The sequence below is a fragment of the Camarhynchus parvulus genome, chromosome 3 (assembly GCF_901933205.1).
Source record: "Camarhynchus parvulus chromosome 3, STF_HiC, whole genome shotgun sequence".
In the NCBI taxonomy this organism is placed as follows: Eukaryota; Metazoa; Chordata; class Aves; order Passeriformes; family Thraupidae; genus Camarhynchus; species Camarhynchus parvulus.
Window position 1 is genome coordinate 68,906,337 of NC_044573.1, and position 25,278 is coordinate 68,931,614.

General features: G+C 41.1%; 1 protein-coding gene across 1 annotated transcript; it reads left to right on the forward strand.

The window, feature by feature from the left end:
* Positions 1-1,941: 1,941 nt before the first annotated feature.
* Positions 1,942-21,359, forward strand: BEND3 (BEN domain containing 3). Its single transcript, XM_030945784.1, has 4 exons — positions 1,942-2,213; positions 10,915-10,959; positions 11,393-11,613; positions 16,517-21,359. Exons 2-4 carry the CDS (start codon positions 10,926-10,928, stop codon positions 18,782-18,784), a joined length of 2,523 nt encoding a protein of 840 aa, XP_030801644.1. The 5' UTR covers positions 1,942-2,213; positions 10,915-10,925; the 3' UTR covers positions 18,785-21,359.
* Positions 21,360-25,278: the final 3,919 nt, after the last annotated feature.

A 25,278-nucleotide genomic window follows, 5' to 3' on the forward strand; every position in this document is an offset into this window, starting at 1 on the left:
GACATAAGTGGAAGAACAAAATTTTAGAGAACTGCATCTAAAGAAAGCGCCAAAAATCTGAAATGGTGAGGATTTTTTATTTTAAGAGGCACTCTTTGTATTGTTCAGTTCAGAGGAAACAGCATGTGGCTAGGAAAGTGCTGAGCTATTTATGGGGCAGATTTATCTGAGATTTTTGTCCAGTTATTTCTCAGTTGACTTACATGTCTTTCTATTGCTTTTGAATTAAAAAAAAAAAAAAACAAACGAAAGGTTTATTTATCAGTTACATTCACAGCACTGCTCAGAGCTCAAGAGTTCTACCTTCACATTTACGTGCCGCTTGCATGGTGTGTATTTATCTTGTAACTTCTATCAGATACATCCTCCATGCTGCACAGAATCCATCATGCTTCATGGCAGCATCAGCCCTCACCTACTTATTTTATAATAAACACCTTTTATAAACATCTTTAGACTGAACTTCTTTAACTCTGGAGAAAAAAAGAAAAGAAAACGTAAAGCAACTACAATATAATTAGAGCACTTGGCTGTGTACTTTTATTAACAGCAAAATTAATCTATTTATTAGAAACGGCAGCAGTGGCTGAGCTCATTGTGTAAGCAAAACATTTCATGAAAAACTGCCAAGTTCCAAAGGTGTGTTATATATAGCCAAAAAACATAACTGCTAGAACTGGCCATAGGTTACAAAACCAGACTTCACTCTCCCACTTTTTTTTTTTTAATTATTTTTTAATCTTTGGGAAACCTTTTGGTTTTCTACAAGCTGTTAGTCAAAAGGGCACGTCTGATTTGGCAGACTAATGTAACGTCTTATGTGCTCCTGTCAATTTCAGGGAAGATAAAATCTACAAGGATACTTAATTAAAAAAGAATGCGGTGTCTGTTTTATAAATCACTGCTGCCATCTGTCCCGCAAACGCGGAGCATGGAAGCGATCTTGTGTTTAACCAGCGTGGGAAAAAGCCTGGATCTGAATTAAACCAACTTACTGAAATAACTTTTTTTAAAAAGTACAGGCTTAAGCCTAACGCGGCACCAAACACCGGCGTTTCCCACTTGGCGCTATGCACAGAAACCCGCGTTAAGGTCACATAAAGGCGGGCGGGCAGCGCTCCCACGGGCGCTGCCAGCTCGGGGCAGCGCCGGGGGCCGGAGCCTGCCGGGCCGGGCAGAGGCTGCGTGCGGGTGTCACAGCCCCGTGTGTGCGAGGAGCTCTCGGCGCGTCCCCCAGCTCCGCCCGCAGGGCTGCCCCGGGCTGACCCGCGGGCACGCCGGCGTGGGGACGGATTTATGGGATCGGTGCGGCCGCGGCCGGGGTCTCGGGAACTGCCGGGCAATCTCTCCGCCGGCCCGGCCGGAGCCCGGCTCTGCCTGGGGATGACCCGGATCCCCCCGGTTTTGTCGCAGCCTGGCGGTGGCGGTGGCGGGACGCGAGTGGCGGGTGGGTGTTGGGAAGGCGCGCGGGGGGATGTGGGACCGTGTGCCCGCGCGCGGCCACGTGCTTGCCGCCACCTGCCGTGGGCACGCGGCCCCCGCCGCCGCCTCCGCCGCGCGCGCACGTGCACGGCCCGCCGCCTGACTCTCCACGCGAGACCGCGCGGAGCGGCCCGGCCGCGCAAAGACCGGGGAGGGCGCCGGGGGAGCGCGTTTTCCGCGCGGCGGCGGCCGCCGGCAGCGAGCGCGCCCCGTCCCCGCCGGTCCCGGCCCCGTCACGCGGGGCCGTGTCCCTGAGCGGCGGCGGCCCCACGTGCGAGCGCGGGGTCCCGGGCAGGGCGTGTCGCGGGGCGGGCGCGTGGCACCCCCGGCGGCGGGGCCTCTGCCCGCGCGGCACCGAAAGGGCGGCGGGGCGCGCGCGGCGCGGGGGCGCGCGGGGTCTCCAGTGGGAACCGCGCGCGTTCCCAGTGGCAGCGCCGGGGAAAGCGGGGGGTGGGGAGCCAGGGGACGGGGGAGGAGCGGGCCGCTCTCCCCCCCCACCCCCGCTCCCTCCCTCCCCTGCCCCTGCCCCGGGGCGGCGGGTGGCGCTGGCCGCGGCGGGTCGGGGCTCGGTGTCCTTGTGCGGAAATGACACACGGTCCCGTCACGTCACGCGAGAGCGCAGCGCGCGGACCCTCGCACACAAAGAGCGGGGGGGAAGCGCGGGCTCCAGCGGCGGCCGCTCCAGCCGCCCCCGCCGCCCCGGGGCTCCCGTGGCCCCGCGCGGAGCAGAGGTAAGTCTCGCCGCCGCCGCTGGTGGGGACGGGCGCCGTTCCACGCACCCCACGGCAAGCGGGGAGCGCCGCCCCGGCGGGTGGGGGAAGAACGGGGAGGGGGGGGCCGAGCGGGGGAGGCGCGGGGCCGGCCCCTCCCCCGGCCGCCCGCGGGCCGGGGCCGCGCTGCCGGGGCCGCGCGGGCGGGGGTCTCTTTGTTCGCCGCTCCGAGCGGCGCTGCGGCGGCGCGGGTCGCGCGCGCCTGGCCCGGGTGCCTCCATCCGCGAGGCTGGGGGAGGGGGACAACGGGGAGCCGGTGGGGGGGCAGCGGAACGGTCACGCCGCCGTCACCTCCAGCCTCACCTTAACCCCTTCCCCCTCTTCCCCGCGCGCCGGCCACATAGATCCGCCCGGGCAGGGTTCGGACCGGAAGCACCAACCGCCGCCTCCGCCTCGGGCTCGTGGGTCTGACCGCGGAAGCGGCCGCGGCCGCGCCGCGTGCGGGGCGCGCGGGGCGTCCCCCGCCGCAGTGCCCGCCCCGGGCGGGGCCTGCGCCGCCGCCGCCGCGCGCGCCGCTCCCACGTGGCGGCCGCTCCGCCGGCCCTCGGTAGGCGCGGGGGGAGCCCCGGCCGCGCCCGTCCCCCCACGGGCCCGCCCGGGCACCGCCCCGGGGCTCCGCGGGGCCACGCGTGCCCCGGGAGCCAGCGCCGGGGTCAGGGTCCCGGTGTCCTATCATACACGGCGGGAGGAGCGGCGGGCGGGTGGTTGCGCTGGAATTCGTGTCGGTCCTCTCTGGGTCGTGCTCTGAGGGGCCCGGTGAAGGGCACTGCGGGGGAACGGGCCGCCCCTGGCCCGACCGTCTCCCGCCAGGTCACCCGCGGCTTCCCCTTCCCCGATCAGCCGCAGCCTCCGTTCGGATCACGCTCACCGCCCCTGCCCCGATCACCGCCCGCTCCCCCTGCCCTGATCACCCGCTGCCTCTACCCTACTTTTCCCTGCGGTGTGTCCACGCAGCCCTTTGTAAATAGAAGGGAACAAACTCTGAACCAGCAGAATGCGAGCCGGCCGCAGGCCAACAGCCATGTGACGGCTCCCACATAGCGTTGACGCAGTCCCAGAGTTTTTTTGGGTTGAAGTGTGAGTAGGGTTTGTCGCTGCCACCTATAGACACAGTGTATGCCTGCCCCATGGGGCAGAGACATCTAAGCCGGGAAAGAGAAACCTTTTCCCTGTTTCCAACTTTAATGATTTACATCTCGTAAGACAAATAATTACCCATGTATGCTCATACATACTTCTTATCTCCTGCTAAATCAAACTCAGCATTGGACCAACTGAGTTTTTATCTTTGCTAAGTATTTTCATAGGTTAGGTAAGTTCAGCGGATAAAAATAAACGGAAGGTGAATGAAGTTTGGAGGAGAATTTAAACTGCACAAAGTTCAGATGGAACAGTATTTTAAATAAAAGCAGAGTGAGAGGGGAGTGAGGAAAACAAAATGTTTTTAAAAGACCAATGGAAAACACGTGGTTGAAGAAAAGACAAATTCATGCATTACTGCTGGAAATAAACCAGGTTAGTGTTTTGCTGACCCCTGCAAGATTAAATTGCTGTTTGGTAAGAGTACAGAGGACAGATTGAGAAAACTTCAGTTTTAGGCAAATTGTGAGAAAACTGAGAAGAGTGATTTTGGTTTGTTGGGCTGTTTTTTGTTTTTTTTTTCTTTGTTTTTTTTAATCTGCATATTTACCTTAATTAAAATGAAATATGAAAGACCCAAATTAAGAGCATGCCCTCTTAGTCCTACTGAAAAAACACCCTTGTTGCAGGCTGGCTTCAGTGGAAATTTGAGGCTTCATGTCCTGCTCCACAGGGCAGCAAAGGAGGTTTTCAAAATATGAAAGTATAGGGATTTTTATTCTCTATAAGAGTAGTGCTTCCATCGACATCTGCTGGTTCCTTAAAATCTTTTTCTTCCGTAGTTTTAGAACTTACTATTAATGTATTTGTAGTCAAAATGCTTGTAGTGTTTGAATACTGTTTTCTACAGTACTTAGTATTACAAGTGTCAGTACTGGATATCAAGAACAAATTTTATTGAGAAACAAGGCTGCAGCACCCTATTACCTCAAAATGAATAGAACAGAAAGCATTCGCTTTTAGTATTTCATATGCTGTCTACTTGCATTTTTCTCTTTGCTCAGTTAAATGAAGCAACATTCAGATCTCAGTTTCTTTAAGATGGGTGGTCAGTTTCAAATAACTCTCCTGGTTTTTGTTTGGTAGTGTTTTTTTATTTAGGTGATTTTTATTAAGGTGATATAAAGGTATTGGACTTCTTTGACCCTCTGCTTCTTCAAAATTTATAAGGCCTTGTCAAAATTATGTAAAATTTGTTGTCAAATCACTGGCCCATAGACCTGAACAAAAGACAAACATCACCTTCAAGAAATACATTTTCCAGCTCTGTCTTGGAGTGGTATTTATGTCTAATTTAGTTGAATTGAATTTGAGTTGCATTGTCTTTTACAAATCGGAGGAGTAAAATCTACCCTGAGGATAATTGCAATATTGAAATTATTGAACCCAGTGCTACAGCTACGAAATAAAAGATGCAGATTACTTGGCACCCAAAGCAGAACGCAGAACTCGCAGTTCTCTAGGTTTGCTTCTCAGCCCAGCAGGAGAGCTTTCCAAGAGACAGCCTGGAGAGCAGCATGCACCCTGAACAGGAGGCAGCTCCTGGGCAGCCTGAGCAGAGGGCACACGCCTCCAGTTTTTGACTCTGGGACTGTAGGGCTGGATGTTGAGAATTGTTATTTCCTCTCATTATTTCCAGCTGTTCTATAGGAATCAGTCTCTAAAACATCATGAGGGACAGAGTTCCACACCATTGCCAGGCACTTGGAGCAGCCCTCTGCTCACCTGCTGTGTGGAATGGGACTGCTTTCACCTACCCACACCAGCTTTCAAGGCTCTGGACTTCCCATGGGAAGCTTTGGTTACTTTCTGTGGTTCACCCAGTGCATGTTAGGAAATATAGGCAGAGAGTCTGAGACAGGGAGCAGGACAGACACTTGAGTGTTCGCCCAGATTAATTGATTAATCATTGTCAATTGCTGAGAATGAATATATGTGCAGTGCTTTTGATTGGCTTTGGGTAAATCATACTCTAGCTACGTAGTGTAATACCATTGCAGTTTAGTGATCAAGTCCTGTTATATGATGGTATGTGTAAGAGGAGGTGCTAATTTTGGCTGTTAAACAGCAGTTGAATGTACACATCTTGTAAAATTTAGCTAGTGTCATCTCCTTAAAAGATCAGCTTTTTTTTTTGTGTTCCTCATTTATTTAACTTTATTAGGATACCTGTGCTGTAAGAGGGGTGTTGTATCTTTCACTGCATGCTGAAAGCTAAGGAAACTGAGCAGTTTATTCTGCATATGTTATCAAACATATATTTAATATTACTAGCAAACATACATGTCTTAACATTTGCCCAAAATGTAGAGGAACAGTTGACATCTTTAGAAACAACACTCAAGAACACTTTTCATTATGAGCTGAGTTTTATATATGAAGCAATGTACCACCATGAGGCTTTAAAGGGAATAAACTTAGTGCACAATGTCTCAAGCCTTGTGTTTTTAATAACATTCTTGTAGCCAATAATGAAGAATTAGGGACATTCCTGCCAACCTACATGAAGAAGCTAAAATACTTAGTGGGATGATGTGCATCCAAGAGGCAACTTCTACATTTTTACCATGCATTAGTGAATTGAACAATACAATGTTATGTGAGGAGTTAAATTCTAAACAGCAAGCTTCTATAAAACTCATAATCATCATTATTGTTATTATTTAGTATCTTGTTTAAGGTAGTGATTTTTATTTATGATTAGCATTAACAAGTGTGGTGAAATTCAAGTTGCTTTCCACGTGCAGCATGCGTACAGTTTTATAGTTTCCTGTGCGGTTTTCACACTATTTTTTTTCATTTGTCAGAACTTAGTACATTAGATATGGGAGTTCAAAGAGTACAGAGTTACTTTAGTTACAAGCAGCAGGACAGCAGTATTTTTTTCTGGTGGAATTTTTTTGTTCCATTTTTAAGTCAGGATGTGAAAATGATCAGTCAGGCTTTCTTTAAGAATGATTGCAAAGGCAGAGAACTACCTTCATCTTACATGATGAGCAGGATCTTTTCTCCATGTATTGTGCTTTTGTAATGGTCAAAATCATAAGAGGGGTCGGGAAAGCATCCTTCAAGGCAAACACATGAGTAATTGTTAAGTGGTAAACAGGAGGAGGAGAATGCACATTATGGGAAGATATAACTTATGAATCAGTTAGGATTCCGTTTTGTTTTGTGTTTCAAGAACTAGATACACCTTATGCTACTTTGAAGTAGCAATATGCATTATGCTAGATGATATGAGACTGAAATACATTCTGAGTATGAGTTGCAATTTCTTCCCTTACTCATAAAATCTGTTGTACCCCAGTGCTTTAAATCTTTAAAGCTTCAGTGCATATTTTGGGTAGGTGCATTTTTGGTAGATGGTTCAATGTTCTGTTCTACGTGCAAAAGCAGCATCAGGGCAGTCGTTTACACTAAATGCACAGAGAAACATTCCAAAACCTTGTTTTTAAGGTGTTCTTCCATGCTTTGGAACTCCCAGCACTGCCCTTTGCTTTGAGCTTCTCCTTTAACCATGGGTAATGCCATTTCAATGTGGAATGTCATTACCAAAATGATGCAACAGTGCAGTTAAGTGTCATGACCTGGTACATTTTTGAAATAGAGGCAGATGTCTAAGCAAGAGTAATTGAAGTAGGGAGTGATAAGTCCCTTCATTGAACTGTCTTGTTCATTGCCTAGTCTGATGAGACGGGAGAGCAGGATCTGTGGGAAGGGAATTTGTCCAGTAGTGACAGACAAGGTGTTCGAGGACTCCCCTTTGTTCCCTACTCCCTTGGATTTGGCTGTTGACATAGGTGTAGGTGTTTGGTTTGGAATCTTTCTTCCAGAGGGTTCACCAGAAAACAGGATGCAGTGCAGCATCTGTCTGTATCCCAGCGAGATAAAGCTGCCAAGGCTGGTTGCTCTGCCAGTTACAGTTGCAGGTGTGTGCTCCCAACTTCAGCACAGAGTGTTCACTCTTTCCTAGAACTTGCTAACAGCTGTCCTCTAGATAGCATTGAGTAATTATTAGGCTGAGGATAAGTATATTTACCTTCCGTTTTGAAAAAAATACATATAAGATTGAAATATGTTTTGTATACTCAACATGACAAGGAACAACTGTTGGATGTTTGCTTTACTGTATGCATTTCTCAGTCAATTACTTTTTGCAGTATTTTGCTCCAAGATCTTTTAGACTTTTTTTTCATTCCAGCTTTGCTTAATCTCACAGTCTGGGCTAGAATGCTACCTCAAAACAGACTTTGACAGTGCTACCTCTTTCAAAGAGGAAGTAACTACTATTAGTAAGAACTGATGCACAGCAAACAATATTTTAGCAAATATGAAATGTTTGATCTTTAGTGGGCTTGAAACAATCAACAAAATTGTTGTTAATCTTACATATACAGGCATGCATGCACAGACACTCTCAGAAACAGATACAGGCTTTCCCCCTTTCCATAAATCCTAATTTCCTGTGGAAGCAATGATGTAATTGCTATGTTGGTGCCTCTTTGTTGGCTCACTAGTCACCCGTGGGTCCACTGTGACCCAAATTTCAAGCGAGATGGTGGAATTAATAAGGTATCATTGAATAGTTGAAGCAAGCCAGTGGCTTACTGGTATGAGGAGAGATTTTAATTCCTCCTTTCCAGCGCAAACCTTGGGCATACTCCTGAGCTGGGCCCTTTACTTCTGAATTACAAGGAAAGTGACCCAGGAAAAAAAGAAGTGAGTTGATTTCTGACAGTTTATCAAGATGGAAGGTTAAGGTGAGCACCCATGCTTGACCAAGGAAGCACGTGGGGCTGCAAGGCAGGAAATCAAAGGGACAGTTGAACCCTGTCTCTTAACAGAAGCTGTTATATGTTTGATGTGCTTCATTTTATCAATACCAGAGTTCTTACAAATCTCACAAAGAAGACGAGAAACTAGATAAGGAAAGAGATTATTACTAGGGCTCCTAAAAATGAAAAAAAAATTGGAGTTCATGCTTTTTTTGACACCAGAGATCTCAGGTATGGAGCACAGTCTTCCTAGGCTTCATTGGTTCTGACACTGATTTTCACTATTCGCTTTTAATTGTATTCTGGCAGTTTTCGGATTAAAAAACCTCAAAAGTTAACAATGTATTTCAAATTTGTAAAACAATGTTTTAACTCAGTGTTATTTGACCTGAATTCAGGGTAGCTTTGGCCTTCCTAATGTTGTTTCCTTCAGAAAGTTAACTGTTGCTTTGCTTTAATTTTCACTTTTTTCCAGCGTTGAAGAGTGTTTTTTCAGGTACTCATTTATCTTCTCCTTTTAGTTTGATTTTTTTCTCTGATAGGAATTCTTCTAAAGCACTCTTCCCATTTTAATAATAGTAATGACAGGAATTAGAAAGAAAATAAAATTCCTATATATTCCTTCCTAAATATTTGTTTCATCCACTGCCACCTTTTAATCTTCTCTTCTGCCTTTCTGGTTAACATTTTTTACTGTTTTGCTCTAATGAAGCAGTCTAGGATTATATGAAAAATCATTTTGATCTCCATTTTAGAATGTTCTGTAGTGGTATTGATAGATTTGCTTACTGTCACCTCAGGCTCTCACAAAAAGATTGTGTGTCACACTCCCTGAGCACTGACATGTGTTGGTCTTGTACCACAGTGCAGCATGGAAAAGGGCAAGGAAGATCCAGGCAGTTACTATCAATGTATGTGGGATATCAGGGCAAAATACGAACTGTTAGTAGAATGGGATTTTCTTAAGGTCCAGGAGGGCTTTTTGATGGTGCTGTGAGAAGGAGACTGCTGTAGAATTTTTCATGAAGAGCTGTAGTGTCTTTGTCTAAATCTCTAAATACTGTTGAGTTAATAAGACCGGGTATTAACCCATGTCAGGGCTTATCAGGTGGTTTAGAAGTTGGTGCAGGCCACTTAGCTTCACGCTGTTATGTTTAGAGAGTTTGCAGAAGTTTAAGTGACATGATTATGGTACCGTTAGGCTGGCATAATTGATATATGGATCAACTCATAAATCAGTACAAGTCCTGAAATAGGGAATTATGGTGGGTAAAAGGATAAGGTATCTGAGGGGTTTGTAGTAGCTCTGCATCCAACTGAGAGAGACTTATTTTTATACATGATGATGAAGACAATCTCATTTTATCCCCTTGAGGATGCCCTTTACAAGGCTGTGTATAGGGGACATGTGGAAGATCAGCACATCAAAGAGTATCTTGGCTTCAAGGGTGGCCCAGTATAAGCTGATTTTATAAATCTGTGCATCTTTTGTTTGGGTGCCACCCATTGTAAATCGTACAAAATCTAATCCAGAATGGAACCTCATAGTTACCATTACAGCCATCAATGGCCTACAAATTGAAATTCATATCTACACAGCATTAAAGTGTTTACAGAGTTTTTAAAAACCGCTTTGAGATGTAAAAAAAAAAAAAAAAAAAAAAAATTATTCAGGAGAGAGGTACAAACTATTTTTCCCTCCACAATGGATTCTCTGTCTTTCACCATCTTTCTTATCAATTTCATTATAATTCCCACTCCTGGGCTATGTGTACACTTTTGATTGACTGGTTTTATTGACTTTCGCTTGTAAAGCAATAATATTCTGGGCCAGATAAGCATAATGCTGCGTGTAGAGGAGCATGAGCAGAGCGTGACCATTTGCCAGTCACCCGCTCTCCAGTTGAGAGTGTCAGTTTGCAGCTGCGTGCCCTGAAAGGGTCAGTGATATCTGACCAAGTTGTTTGCTTTGTAGATCTCCAAAGATTTAGAATATCTTTTAGGAACATGTACAGAGATTGATGTTTGGCCCCAAGTAACTTGCAAAATTAGTTTTCAAGTAAACAGAAATACAGATGAGTTTTTCACGTGAGAAGTAATCACGTGAGAAGTAACACTAAAATCATGCTAGCATAATACATATATTTGCTTTTCCCTACAAAAACCACATTATTTAGAGGCTGACAGAGAAAAAGGACTTAGTGTAGATCTATGTGCATTGTTCTGCTGGAATTGATGCAATTTATACCAAAAGATGGAAGATTTTTAAATAAAAACTTACTCCAGGATGTATGTTACTATTAATGATGAGTTTTCTTTCTGTGATGACTTTGTGTCAACCACAAGGACAATATGAACACATTTGACTGTAATAATAGTGATTTTGTACAGGGGAAAGACTTTAATACAATTAACTTTCATTTATATACTGCCAAGACACTACAGAGAAGGTTTGAATGACTTTTAAGTTCGTCTGTACCAGAAAAAGACATTGAGTTTAAAATAGTTCCGTACCTGCTGTGTGTTATCAACAATTTAGTTTGCCTGTTGATGGGTCTGTAGATGGCCATGAAGGTTATTGAAAATAACTAGTTATTACAAACATGCAGACTGGAAAGACTGGGAGTCATTTGTGGGCTGTTAACTCAATACTTCTAGATGAAAAGTAATTACAAGAGGAGATGTAGATATTCCCTGATTCCAGAAGATGCTGATATTTATTTTTGTGGTTTTGTTTTGTTCTTTAGTGAGATAGAAGATGAATTCAGCTGAAATCACTGATGATGATGAAGGTAAAATATTATACTTTGTATAATTTTTGATCAGGCAGAAATACTTGTTGATTTAAAGTATTTGCCACCTAATAGAGAGTGCAGTTGGATCAAGACAAATTACACTAATTTTTTTAAAGTAATCTAAAATAGGGCATTGTCTTTGTTAGTCATTATTTCTGCTCTACATCCGTCCTCCCCTCCAAAAAATCTTCCTCCTGTAACATTATTTGTTTATAGTTTAGATTATTCTTTAGACAAGAAGATGTCATTTATTGGAAAATGGAATGATTTGAGGTGGCCCCAATATACACTTACCATAGAAGTAATATATATAATGAAGTTCTTCAAAACACATATTCATAAAAAGAAACAAACCACAGAATATTATACTAAGGATGTCATGGTTTTCTGGAGAGGGTGCTTTATCTTTCTAAACATTCTCTTTTTTCAGTAAAAATTCCTAAAAAAAATGTGAAAGTAGAAACAGAAAATGAAGATGAAGCTCTAGACTGCTCAGTAACTTCCAGATCTGCTGAGAAACACTCATTGGATGGTGCAGTGACTTGCCTACAGGATTCCAGCAAACGGAAACAGACCTCCCTTGGCTATGATGGGTCAGGAGGCCAGCAGGATGCCTTACCCACCGTGAAGAAGAGACGCTTTACACAAGAGGTGACTGCTCTACACATGACTGTGATTTTTTTGGTTCATATTTCCTAGGCTAAATTCTCTGCTGCTTTAAGTAGGATGCAAGTCTTTTAACTAAATTTGCATTGGTAATGAGTTTGTTGCAAATGTGGCTAATCTTAAGCCAGTTTGCACACGGCTGGGTATTCTCTAAATAACATGGAAGTTATCATATTTATGAGATACAGTTAATAGTTATGGATTAATGCATTTATGTGAATTATGTTTTTGTTGTTCAGCAGATAACATAGGAAGGGGCAGTGATTCGGGGTAACTGGGCATGACTGATTACAGTCCCTCTCCTGTCACGCAGTCCCTCAGCTTGATCCTGAGTGGTAGAATCAGGACTGTAATTCTTTCTTCTGTGACAAAGATTTAATGTCAGTAAGACCAGTATAAATTACTGTATTATTGGAAGGATAAAAATGCAGGAATGCAGAAGATTTCAGTCATATCAAGAGTGGAATGTATTACAGCATCTGGTGTGGCATCCCAGCTTGGGACAATTCAGATGTTTCTCTAGCCAGTGAAGGAGATGCCCAGTCTTTTCCACTATCCTGATCTTGTGCTTCACCTCTCTAAGCAATGGCGGATTTTAATTAATCTCTTCTGAAATTGAGCTAGTTTCTTTTTGTCCTTGTTCTTTTCAGTAGGGAGAGTAATGATCATCTGTTCTGAGAAAAATCTTCTGCATGTGGGAAAATTCATGTGATGTTGTCCACTTTCAGTCCTTCCCTTCCAAGATTAAAATTCTGTTTTTTTCAGCTCATCTTCAGGAGTCACCTTATATTTTTGTTGTTCCATTTGAGAGTCCAGAAAGACTAGTGTCTGGTGTTGGATAGTCACATCTCTCCTGCCACCCTCTAGAGCAGTATAATGACCTCCTGTTTTTCACACTCAGCACTTTATTAAAATAACCTAGATTCAAATTCATCCTCTTTTGAATAACTTCAGGCCCTGGGTTATATTTAGTTTGTGACCTATCCTAATGCACGTATCCTTTTCTGCTCTTCTGCTACCTAGCCAGTTATTCCATGTTGTATTTGCACATTTCATGTCTTCTTTATAGCCATAGTTCTCTGTGATTCTTTTTCTTGACTATCATCTCTCTGACTTCTTACGGCTGTTTTTTTCCCCTGAATGCCTGTGGTAGGTAGGTTTTAATCTTATTATACGGTTTCTTTCTTTTCCTTTCTCTTTTTCTTTTTACAATTGTTTTCCTTACATTCAGATTCTTGAAAGAGCTTTATAATGGTCTCTGAACTGTGCTTGCTTTGCATTTTCCTGTTTTTCATTAATAAATTTTAAAGTTTTATTTGAATTTAATTATAACTTTGGATTTATAATATCAGAAGTTGACTCGGTAATAATGATGAAAATTCATTCTTGGCTGACCCCATTGAATCAGCATGTTTAGTTAAATAACCAACCAGAAATAGTCCTCAATCTTAACAGGATTTTTTAAGTTAATTACTTCTCTAGTACCAATATTTTGTTTTAATTGATGACTTTATTAACTATTTCTGTTTAAACAGTGGAAAAATCTTAATTATTCTAAAGAATGTTATGCTTGTATATTTTTACTGCATGTCATATAAGCCTCTATCTATGATATAAACAAAGCTGTACTTCTTTTGGGCTGGTAATTGTATTACTAAATTACTTTTTATCTGAAGACTTGTTTTTTTTTAATTTTGAGTGCCACTTCATAATCAGGAATTAATTTTCCCTGATTTTCTTTAAAAAAACAATGTGTAGAAGATTGTAAGTTTATAAAAGTTATGTGCAGGACTTCTCCATATTCTTATGTGTCTGAAAGGATCTATGTTTCTTGCCTATGTATTTATTTATTCTTTACTCCTGTGCTTGAATATTATTCACTGTATTCTTAGAGATATTTAGACTTTGTTTATTAAGCGTAACAAAGGTCATAAATGGACTTGAGCATTGAGCAGAACTATAACTAAGCAACTTCTAAAACTTGGCTTAGGATTCCAAGAGAGTATGTGAGAGACTATTTCACAATTTCTTGTATTGGTCGATGTTTTGCAAAATACTGCACTTTGCAAATGTTCATAAAATGTTTAGAACATAAAAACTTGCTGTGCAACTGTAGTATAAAAAGCAGCACTATCTTACATACATTGAGTCTCATAGAACAATATCTTTGCTTCTTTTTTGATAGTACTTTAGAACTGATAATCTTAAATGGGTGCAGAATTATCTGAAATTCGTGGATGTTTAAAGATCAGTGTTACAGAAAACTAATTAGTTAAATTGGACAATTTACAAAAGCCATGTATTTGTGATGTTGATAGTGCTGTTCCCAGATGGAAACCATAGACAAGATAATTAAAAGCAAAAGAAAAGAAAATGAGAATGCATCTGAACTAAAATATCCTTAAATATTTTTAAGGCCCAAATGTTTTGTCATCTGCTAGGAGAACACTGGCTGTATGTTTCTGAAATGCAAATATTCTGAAATGCAAATCCATCCTACAGCCAGATCCAGGCACTGGGAGCTGCATTAGTGAAGGAAGAAGTTCAGCTGCTATCGTAGTAAAGATCTGCTGTAGTTCTTAGCATGAGCTCCAGAGTACCGTGTCCAAAACTGAGACTGCAAACTTTAATGATCTTACTGTCAAAATAATGAATTAATGTTCTTTAATACACATTCTAATATTGATTTGGCCGTACTGTGTGTGAGGTGCACATCAATAGGAGTTACCCTTATATTGCCAAGTTTTATTATTAATTAATTAGGGAAAATAAACAGCAGGAGGTCAAATGAGAACTGACAGATACCTGGTGGCCCGTGGCAAGCTATTTAGCAGCAAGGTATTTTAGTAGTAGAGAAGGAATTGAAAGAGGCATATGCTGTTTCTGAAGAAATATTTGGTATATTCTCAGTTAACAGGAGTGTTAATGAAAGAGCAACTTAGGTAGTAGGTCTCACTGGTTGTGTAAGAAAAGTTTTGTTTTGTTCTTTAGATGTAAAATAGTAAAAAGCTTTGTAATTCAGTTTGTGTGCCTAACTGGGGAGCAGTATTGTGCACATTGTCAGTGGAGATTTTCATGGCCTGCTTTTAGGTGATGTCTATGCAGAGCTCTGTTACTACCTGGAACTTCCTCTGTTACTTCACTGACAAGTACAGGTGGTGTATGACAACTTCAATCCCAGCTTAGGAGCCTGCAGTTTGGTGGGGGCAATGTGGATTTCAGTTTGCTCACAGTTCAGTCGCTGTTCTGGCTTTATTATGAGTGGGACTGGAGTGGGACAGTCTTCTAACTGGGGCCTGGAAACCAAGTGTCCTAGGCACCATGACAGCCAGGGATTCCGCACACTGAAGTGCATCTCCTTGGCATTACATTTTCATTTGATCATCTCTTCTCTCAGCTTTGGATGTGCAAACACAAGGTTTTGTATGTAGGGTAATGTGATGTGAGTGAGAGCAGAACTTGGAAACAGCTTCAGTTTAATTGGATGCTGGTTTCTAAACTTGGAGTGGAAACCAGCTTGTTCTTTCTGAGTTTCCTTTGAGTATACATTGCATTAGAAATTAAAAAATAATTAGATTCAATTTGTCACTGCAGTAAGCAGGTGCCAAGTATGAGTACACATAGGGACCACATTGATTTCATGACTTACAGTTCTGTTTCTTAAGAAAGAAACCTTAATTCAAGTTCCTCACTGTAGGACATAATGGGGCCTTCACTAGAATTTCAAATTTCTTGTGGCTCTCAGCTCCGACCTGAGTTTTATTTGTTTTAATACTTGAATGCAAATTCTGTAGTGTTTTATCTAATTCATGTTCTATAGAACAAGCCAAGAAAATTGTTTCAGTATAGAAACATCTACAAATCTGAGAGTGTTTTCTCATGTTTGAATTCTTTATGTTGGATTTTGATTCTGTTGTATCTGCTTAACTTCTAAGAATTATTTGCAATATCCATGTGTTTGTGAAAAAAACCCAAATCAAGCCCTGCATATCTACTGTGGGATGATAAAAATGCTTGGTTCCAATTTCAAGCAATGAGGAATAAGTACAAATAATTGAGAACATTAAGTCCTCAAAAATTCATTACTAGTTTTATATAATTTATAAGTTATATAAATTTCTATAGTTTAAATAATTTAGAAAGTTAGAGATCCATGAGTCTAAACTTCCTTGTCTTTCAGAAATAAAGAAATCTTCTGTTAGGCTTCCTTTAAAAAAAGATATTGTACCAAGGTACTTTCCACTTTTTTATTATTTAAATAGAATACCTTTTAAAAATTAATAAATTTCTAGGATTTGTTTAGTACTTCTGCACCATTATAAAGAATTTTTTTCAAACCTGTATATAAACCTTTCACATCAGAAAAAAAGAGAATAAGCATATTTTTTGTGGTTTATAGCCTTTGTGACATTTTCAAAAGGTAACCTAAAGAGTGCTGGAATGTTAAATGCAGTTGTTGGAGGCAATGGCAAGGTCACAGGACTAGGAGTCAGAAAATCTAGATGCTATTCTTGGCTCTGTTGCTGACTTGTTGCCACCCAAATTCTTGACAGCCCAAGATCCTCATATCCAAGGTGAATCCTAATGATAATTAATTTGGGGGAGTAATTAGAGCTCTGTGGGTAGAGAGTACTAAGAATTATTATTGCATTTCTATTCCATGGGGAAAGCTATGAGCCAAAAAAGGAAAACAAAAAGGAAGCCTAAATAATTCTTTACTGTATTTTTATTTTTCCCAGTTAAATTATTAATTTTTATTGTTTAATACAAGTCTCCTGGAGAAAATTTGACTTTGCATATTTATGTAACAATGCCTGCTCAAGGAGCACATATTTATAGCTAATATTTTTAAGGGAGTGTTACTAATACAATATTTGTTCATTTGAAGGGCTCCCTTTCAAACATGAGGAACAGAGATGCTGGCTCACCCACTCAGGTAAATGCAGAGCAGCCAAGCAAGAACAAGAATTCTAATGTAACATGGCTCTGTGAAGAAGAATCCTTCAGTGACATAATCACTCCATCTTATAAAAAACCTCTCTATGGCATCTCACACAAAATCACAGAGAAGAAGAACCCACCAGGAGCAGAGCAGTTTGCTTCTTATGAGTTGTTTGAAAAAATCAACCCCAGCAGTCCCTCACAAATTCGGACTTTGAACGATCAACGCAAAAGAGACTCGGCCATTGCAGTAGCGGCAGCCACAGCAGATTCAGAATCAAATATATATTCTTTGATACAGAAAATGTTTTACACACTGAACACCCTCAACACCAATATGACTCAGCTTCACAGTAAAGTTGACCTGTTGTCTCTGGAGGTTAGCAGAATTAAAAAGCAAGTCAGTCCAGCAGAGTCTGTTGCTGACTTCAAGCCTCCCCCGGAGTACCAGCTGACTTCTACGGAACTCAAACAAATCATGGATCAAAGCACATCGGGCGGAGACCTGGCTTGCCGGTTGCTTGTGCAGCTCTTCCCAGAGCTCTTCAGTGATGATGAGTTTGGCAGGAGCTGCAGTGCATGTGGCTTTCTCAACAAAAGAAAACTTGAATCTCTTCATCTGCAACTTATTCGTAACTATGTGGAAGTTTGTTATCCTTCTGTGAAGAATACAGCTGTGTGGCAGTTGGAGTGTTTGCCTCAAGTCAATGATTTTTTCAATAGATTTTGGGCTCAAAGGGAAATGGAAAACAGTCAGCAGAATGTGCAATCATCCAGTTTTTATGAGACTGAGCAGGTCGAATCCTCTCATTTTATGGAGGATAAAGAGCAGGAAGAAGCTTTGTCCTTGGACAGGAGTAATGTCATTGCCTCAGATTACATGCTGGATGCTCAGGATCTCAATGAATTTTTAGATGAAGCTTCTTCACCAGGAGAGTTTTCTGTTTTCTTGTTACACAGACTGTTTCCAGAACTCTTTGACCACAGAAAATTAGCTGAAAGGTACAGCTGCTTTGGAGACTCTGGAAAACAACTGCTGGATCCTCATCGGCTTCAAATAATCCGTAGGTACACTGAAATTTACTTTCCAGACGTGCAAGAAGAAGAAGCCTGGTTGCAGCAGTGTGTTCAGCGAATAAATGATGAGCTTGAAAGTACATATATGGATGGAAGTGAATGTGACCAGATGAGAGATGACTGTTACGATTCTTCTAGTTTACCAGATGATGTATCAATCATAAAAGTGGAAGACAGTTTTGAATATGAAAAGCCTGGCAGACGGTCCAAAAAAATTTGGCTTGTACCCATAGATTTTGACAAACTTGACTTTCCCCCTCCTGATTTTGATGTCCCTGTCCCGGATTACCTGTTGAACAAAGAACAGATTAAAAGCATATATGAAAGCAGTCTTTCCATAGGCAACTTTGCTTCCCGATTGCTTGTTCTCCTATTTCCTGAACTATTTACTCATGAAAACTTACGGAAACAATACAACTGTAGTGGATCTTTAGGCAAGAAACAGCTTGACCCCACTAGAATTAAATTAATTCGACATTATGTGCAGATACTGTACCCCAGAGCAAAGAATGACAGAGTGTGGACATTAGAGTTTGTTGGGAAGCTTGACGAGAGGTGTCGACGAAGAGACACGGAGCAAAGGCGCTCATACCAACAGCAACGGAAAATCCACGTGCCAGGGCCCGACAGGAGGGAATTTCTCACCTATGCAATAAACCCTGAGAGATTTCGGGAAGAATTTGAAGGGCCGCCACTGCCACCGGAAAGAAGCAGCAAGGATTTTTGCAAGATACCACTTGATGAACTTGTTGTTCCTAATCCAGACTTCCCTGTGCCTTCTCTGTATTTGCTGTCTGACAAGGAGATAAGAGAGATAGTGCAGCAGAGCCTGTCAGTCGGCAACTTTGCTGCCAGGCTTCTCGTAAGACTCTTTCCTGAACTCTTTACTCCGGAGAATCTGAGACTGCAGTACAACCATTCAGGTGCTTGTAATAAAAAACAGCTTGATCCCATCAGACTGAGACTGATCCGTCATTACGTGGAGGCAGTTTATCCTGTGGAGAAAATGGAAGAGGTGTGGCATTATGAATGTATACCGAGCATCGATGAAAGGTGCCGGCGTCCTAACAGAAAAAAGTGTGATATACTGAAAAAAGCTAAGAAAGCAAAAAAAGTGACAGGCTCTTTAAACTGCTAAGACTTTGACCACTAAATTATTGTCAAGAGTATGCTTTGGTTTAGACTGAAGGGCCTGTTGGGAGCTGAGGGTTCTCAGCACCTGGGACAGTCAGGCACTAAACTTGTTGCGTTTCAGTGTGTGTGTTGCATTTCTGTTGGCACTGCAGCAATGGGAAGTGGCTGACTACATTTGTACATGGGTAAAGACCATCAGTGACAGCTATCAATGACTTGCTAAGAGCATGATATTCAGTGGTGCAAATACATGTATTGAAACTATTGCTCCACTCCCCATTTCTGCATCTTCCTTTTCTATCACTTTCTAATAATAAAGAATTTTTTTTATGGTCGTGCTCTTCAAGAGCAGTTTTTTCATTATACCATTATAAACAGTATTTTTAATTAATTCAGATTTTGAAATGTGTAGACTAATTTAAATTTGAATGTGCCATTTTCATTGGAAATCATTGGAATATTAGACTTTGCTTTTACAGTAACTTCAGCTTCACACTTGTTTTGTTCTTCATGATATTGAGGTACTGGAAGTTATAATACTGTGTCAAAGAGTGGGTCAGAATGGTGTCATTTGCATTTTTGACTGTTACATTGGTTTTATTTCTAAAATCAAGAATTTCTGTTGAAGAATTGAGACATGAGCGTAGACACCGTGGGAATGGGTTTTTTTTTTTCGTTGACACCACAAGCCTGATCCTGCCCCACTGTGAGTTCTGTTACTGTTTTGTCCAGTGTAACTGCTGGAGTGACTGAGGATTGCTTGTCTTGGGTAAAGCCACCAAAACAGACCCAAGCCTATACCTATGGAATATCTTCCCATCATCTGCTTGCCACCCTGTTTGTAAAATAGCAGAAGCAACAGCAACATCAAAAAGACCTGAAACAAGGACTTTAAAAATTTTAGACCTTACTTTCTATCAAAATCATGATTCCAAAGGTTTCCAGTGTTGATATTGAATTGCATATATAAAAAGTATGTGCAAAGATTGGTTTTGTGGTGAAATCCAGTGTTTCAGGGTCCCAGCATATGAGCTGTGGTAATGTAACTTACTCTTTCCATGAGTGCAATAGCATCTGAATATTTGGGTGTAGGGATACAGAACTCCCTCACTTTGCCAAATTGTTTTAGTGTAATTAGTAGCTATTTGGAGACATAACTGTGTATGTATAACTTAGGTTCATATGGTCAAGTTTGCATCATTAATATCTTCAAATGTAACAAAGACCATCCAGAACCCAACATGAATTTGCTGTATGACTTGTCACTGGAGAATGCTGCTTTAAAACTAGTTTTCTCTTAAAAAAAATAATAATACTGATAGAAATGGTGTGAGAGAGTCAATTATGGATTCTTAATACAGTAAAGACAGTGGTTGCCTACAGAGCATCACTGGAACACCTTGGAGCAATTGTTGATGTTTTCTGTGGTCCTTTTCTGTTGTTTACTTAGATGGGTCATAGCAAATTTTAAGTCAGTTCCAATGTAATTTTCTATTTTAGCATTTGTAAGGAAGTACAAAATATTTGATATTTTTACTTCAGATTTTTAGAATATATTGTTCGTAGACTCATATTGATCCCTTTGAAAGGAAAACAAAATGGCTTTTCCTGATGGCAAGAACTAGTAAATGTATTGTGTTAAACTGGGAGTAAATCATAGTTAGTAGCATTTGCTCATTTTGCCCATATGCTAGAAACATTCTCAGAGAATGTATGAAAAAAAGTCATGAATGTACTAAACAACACGTTGATACTGTTTATATCCATTTAAATGTTTCCTGTTGGTTTAAGTAATAGCAGACCGTACTCAAAATGGATATCAGAGCAAATACGGCTATAATAAATCGAAATCATTTTACCAAAGATAAAGAACTGATACCACAATGTCTGCATGTGTTCATTTTTGTGCATAAATTTGTCAAATTGAATGTATCAGAAACCAAGACTCTCTTGTCATTGTATGCTACCTAAAAACTCTGTAAAATTTTTTACATGCACTTTTATAGGATATATAAAATAACAGAAGATCTTAACAGCTGTTTAATTTGTAGTTGCAAATGGCTGGCCAAAAGGTAAGAAATACAATTTTATTTTCTTATCCTAATGTCATATGTTTCACCACTTAGTGATGTCAAAGCTCCCAGAAGAATTCAATATATATTGAACTTTTTTACAAGGGATGGATGTTACTAGCTAGCATGCAAGCTTGAGACATACTGGCTTTTACTGTAGATGTTAATATTAAGTCAAAAAATCAGTCAATTGATATTATCTAAAAAGTAGTGAAAGAACCAATTTGACAACTTTGATCATAAAAATGATAATTGTTGAAACTGAGTATAAAAATATTTTTGTTGTGGGTTTTTTCTCTTTTCATTGCTGTGTACATTCCTTTTGTCCAGCTCTTCACAACCCTTTCATGATTCGCTTGATTGTGTGATTTATAACTGATATCAAGAAAATACAGACGTTTAAATAGTGGCATAGTTCACTAACACAAGCTCTTGCAGTGCATCTGAAGTACAGCCACTTCATCCAGTTGGTCAGTCTTGTAAATATATTAAAGGTATATTATTTTCGTACAAGAGGAATGTTGTCTGGTGATTGTTCAGGTACAAGCAGGATTATTTTCCTATAAAGTCTCTTACTAAGGTCTGAGATAACCTTAGGTAGTTAGACAAATACATAAAGGAAAACACCCCAGTTTGCTGCAGCCATTTAAAAAGATTTTTCTCTCTTTCAGACTTCTTTTGTTTAAAAGAATAAACTTAAAATTTTGGAAGTGAAACTGTGATAGGAGGGTTGCTAGATATTGAAGTATTGGGTGCATAGGTAGCCATGCACACTGACTTCCTATGGATGAGCGTTACTTTCTACCTACCCAGTTAAGGTGGGTATCAAGTGTCTCTACTTGTTACACTGTAACTATATCAGCTTTCAGTAAGTATTGAATTGCCCATGTCTAAGCTTTCTAAAAGAAACAGTGCAGAATTATTATTTATTTTTGCATCTTATGCATTTTCTACAACTTAAACATTTCCTTAAAAGTTCTGTAAAAAATACAAAACAGCGCATAAAAGGGAGGTGATGTATACATCAGTTTATTTCCTGTTAAGTGTATTCAAGTGACAGAATCAACAACAAATGTGTTGGCAAACGAGTAAAATCTTTACTTGAAATCACTTAGTTATGCTGATGCAGTGCAGCCAACAGTGTTTCATGTTCTAAGAAATGTTTGTGACTTTTTAAATTATCTTCAAAATGCATATAAGTTATTTCTAGGTACATTTTAAAAATGCTGTTATTTGTCTCTTTCAATTATTATTTGATGTTTATGTTGTAGCAGTGAGAAACAGAATTGTGTGCTCAATGCTCTACAAAGGCACACCAGGTCTAGTTTCATGCTGGAAGGGGCTGAGATGAATACTACACCCCCAAGAAGCCCAGAAAATAATGTACAGGTTTTATTTATAATTTATTTTCATTCAGATTTCATTTTGCTGATTAAAGCAATGTGGAACAGCTGGAAAATTCAATGTCTTAAGCTTGTCTTGAGGGCAGGGCATAAATTGACAAGTGCTCTTACTTACAAAAAGTTTTAGTTGATTGCACTTAAAATTTATGGAAGAACAAATGTGGCAGGGTTTTCTGAGTAAATTAAACAAACTCCATCACTGTCACTGCAAACATTTCTTTACTGCCTTGGTTTGACTTCCTGATTTTTTTTCCATTATTACTGCTAGTCAGCACCAATGGAGTTACAGATTTTCCTCAGGAACATTTTGAAAGTATATTTTTTTAATGTGCCTGAAGTTGATAAAAATGAATAGATGAAGTTATGATTTAGTTTCCTCTTAATTCTCTCTTAAAATTGACTTTGCTAAGAAAGGCAGAACAAGCAAGAAATACACATTTGTCTTCATCCTTTCCTACCTACTTTTTTTGTTGTAGTAAATGTTAAGAAGATAAATTTCTATTAGTGATAGTGCTTTCAAATCCTTATTTTGCCCTAAAATTCGTTCATCAAAATTTCTCACTGTTAGTAATAATTTTTTATAGAAGTGTCTCACAGAATACATAATACCTGTGTTTGTTAGAGCTCATATAAATCCTGTTCTGAGAGGTCATCTCTCCTGCAGCAGAGTGCCAGCTGAAGGAGCTGCCCTGGCTTTGCCAGTTCCAGTGCTGGAAGCAGATGACTCCTAACAAAATCAAACCTCCATCACATTCACATTTTCCTTGTACCTCATCTGACTGACAGGAGATTAACCCTTACACTGTATTATTTTTACCCACCATATTCCTTTCCATTTTTTAAATTTTCTGGATGCTGTCATTTCTAGCTAATGGCCATGAAAGCCTGTGACATGGGCAGACCACTTGCTTTCTCCATTTCCTGGGTTGTTCCATCATGGAACTGTCGTCCCCACTGAGCATTTTTCTTTGATTAACAATTCAGAAGGAAGAACTTTGATTCCCTTGGGAAAGGAAGAACTCTAATAGAAGAGAAATAAAGCTATTCTTTTCCCACTTCTCCCCTTTCTTACCCACACCCCAAGATGAAATTGAATAGAGCAATTTTTATCTATGTTTTTAGCTATGGTTTCCTTAATTTCTGTTTTAAAATTTAGTGAAACTGACTTCCCAGTCATAAAATAGGTGAAATCATTACATGTCCAATCACACTAAAATTTTTGTTAATAGATGGAAAGAAATTATTACTGGATATAGGAGGAAGATCAGCTAATTTGTATCTCTACACACAGAACACACACACACAAATGTCAAGTAATCACTGCCAATTTCCTTCACAAATTTCATTATAGCAAAGCAGCTGTTTGTTCTTGTTTCCAGAGGCATTTTGTAGTCTTGTGTGTTAGAGGTCACTTCTCTGGAAGGCAAAATGTTCCTTTAATTCCTTTCAGGAATGTCCCACTTTGGTTAGCTCATATGGTGCGGTGTTTGCAAGTTCTACAAATGTTTCCTGTGAGAAGAAAATCCTAAGGTAACTGTCAGCAGTGGGAATGAGTCACTTGATAGGATTGCATCCTACATTTGAAATCTGACCCCGTGTATAAAACCAGGAGTTTGGTGTTATGTCATGTAATGTTGTCCCTTGTCTCTTGCTCCCTATCTCTCCTTGTTCCAAGAGTTCAAAGAAAAGAGGGTCTCCCTCCCTGTAGTGCTTGTTTGTATGCAGAAGCACTGGAAACCAATAAATTTTAGCTTCAGTAGTGCTCAGATGTGCATGGCTCACATGCATCCCTTTGCATTCCTTTCCCTTCCATGCCAAGCACTGTAATTTGGTAGGTGCAGAAGGCAGACTGTCCTGTTCTGACATGCCATTACAGGAAAAAAGCAACCACCCCCAAGAAACAAAACAACAAAAAAACCAACCCAACCCAACCCACCAACCAACCAACCAACAAAACCACAAACTCAACTCCCCATCAGAAATACTTGGGTGCTTTTCTGTTCTAAGAAAAAAAGAATTGCTTATTATGTGTGGCCAGAGGGGTTGGGGAATATATCCTGCCTCTCTGTCGGTCTGTAGGCAGCAGAACTCTGAGCCTATTCAGGAATGCCAGTATATGCCTGCTTTAGTTGACCAGGCTCCCTTCTGCCAGACCCAAGCCCAACTCCTGTGGGAGCAATTCCCCACTATTCCTTCACTGGGCTCTCTGTCCCATGCCTTGCTCCATAATGCAGGCTGGCCCACATGCAGGAGGTTTTGCAGCTGTGTAGCACTGCTTCTGCTGCAGGTGAGACACACAAAGCTGACAGGTAATGCTGCAGGCTGTGCCAGGGACAACGGGCTCCTCCAGTCACAGTATGGCAGTGCTTGCCTCTTATGGGACTAGGCAAAGTCATCTGGATCAGATCATCGGTCTGTGCAAGGGCAGGCAGGATGCACATTCCAGGTCCATTCCTTGACATCCAACATGAAAGTGGGTTTGCCTGTGATTAATGCAGAGGTGGCTTGGACAGCACAGTAATCTGGGCAGCCTCCTGTGAACCTGTCAGTCACTTCTCAAGTTGTTCAAGCCTCCCCTTTCTACCTCTCAAAAATATATCCAAGAAGAACACCTTACATATAGTTCCTCCCCCATGCAGAGTGGTTGATCCCCAGATCAGTTTCTGTGTGCTTTACATGCCCCCCAACAAAAACTGTGGAAGTGACATGCCTGTTCATACACCTCCCAGAACACATTCTGACCCTTCTTTGGGTCACAGTTTTAGCTCACATGATATTTAAAGGCTGCAGAAACAAGTGCAACCTGCTTAGCTGTGTCTGACCCCAATAAAAAGGTCTGATCAATAGAGAAGCTTATCCAGGACAGATCAATGTAGCCAAGCAGAACAGCTACTCACCTTCCTGCTGTCATAGTTTTCCTCTGAGATCACCCTGCCTTGTGACTGAAGCTTTCTATTTTGAAGCACATGGGTACAGTTCCCTCTCCAACCATTTCAATCCTGAAACCACAGAGGGCTGTCTCA

Excerpts from the sequence above, each read along its gene's own strand:
- BEND3 (XM_030945784.1), top strand. The coding sequence starts at position 10,926 with ATGAATTCAGCTGAAATCACTGATGATGATGAAG. Across the intron at positions 10,960-11,392 it reads AATCACTGATGATGATGAAG|TAAAAATTCCTAAAAAAAAT; the intron begins GTAAAATATTAT and ends CTCTTTTTTCAG. Across the intron at positions 11,614-16,516 it reads AGAGACGCTTTACACAAGAG|GGCTCCCTTTCAAACATGAG; the intron begins GTGACTGCTCTA and ends GTTCATTTGAAG.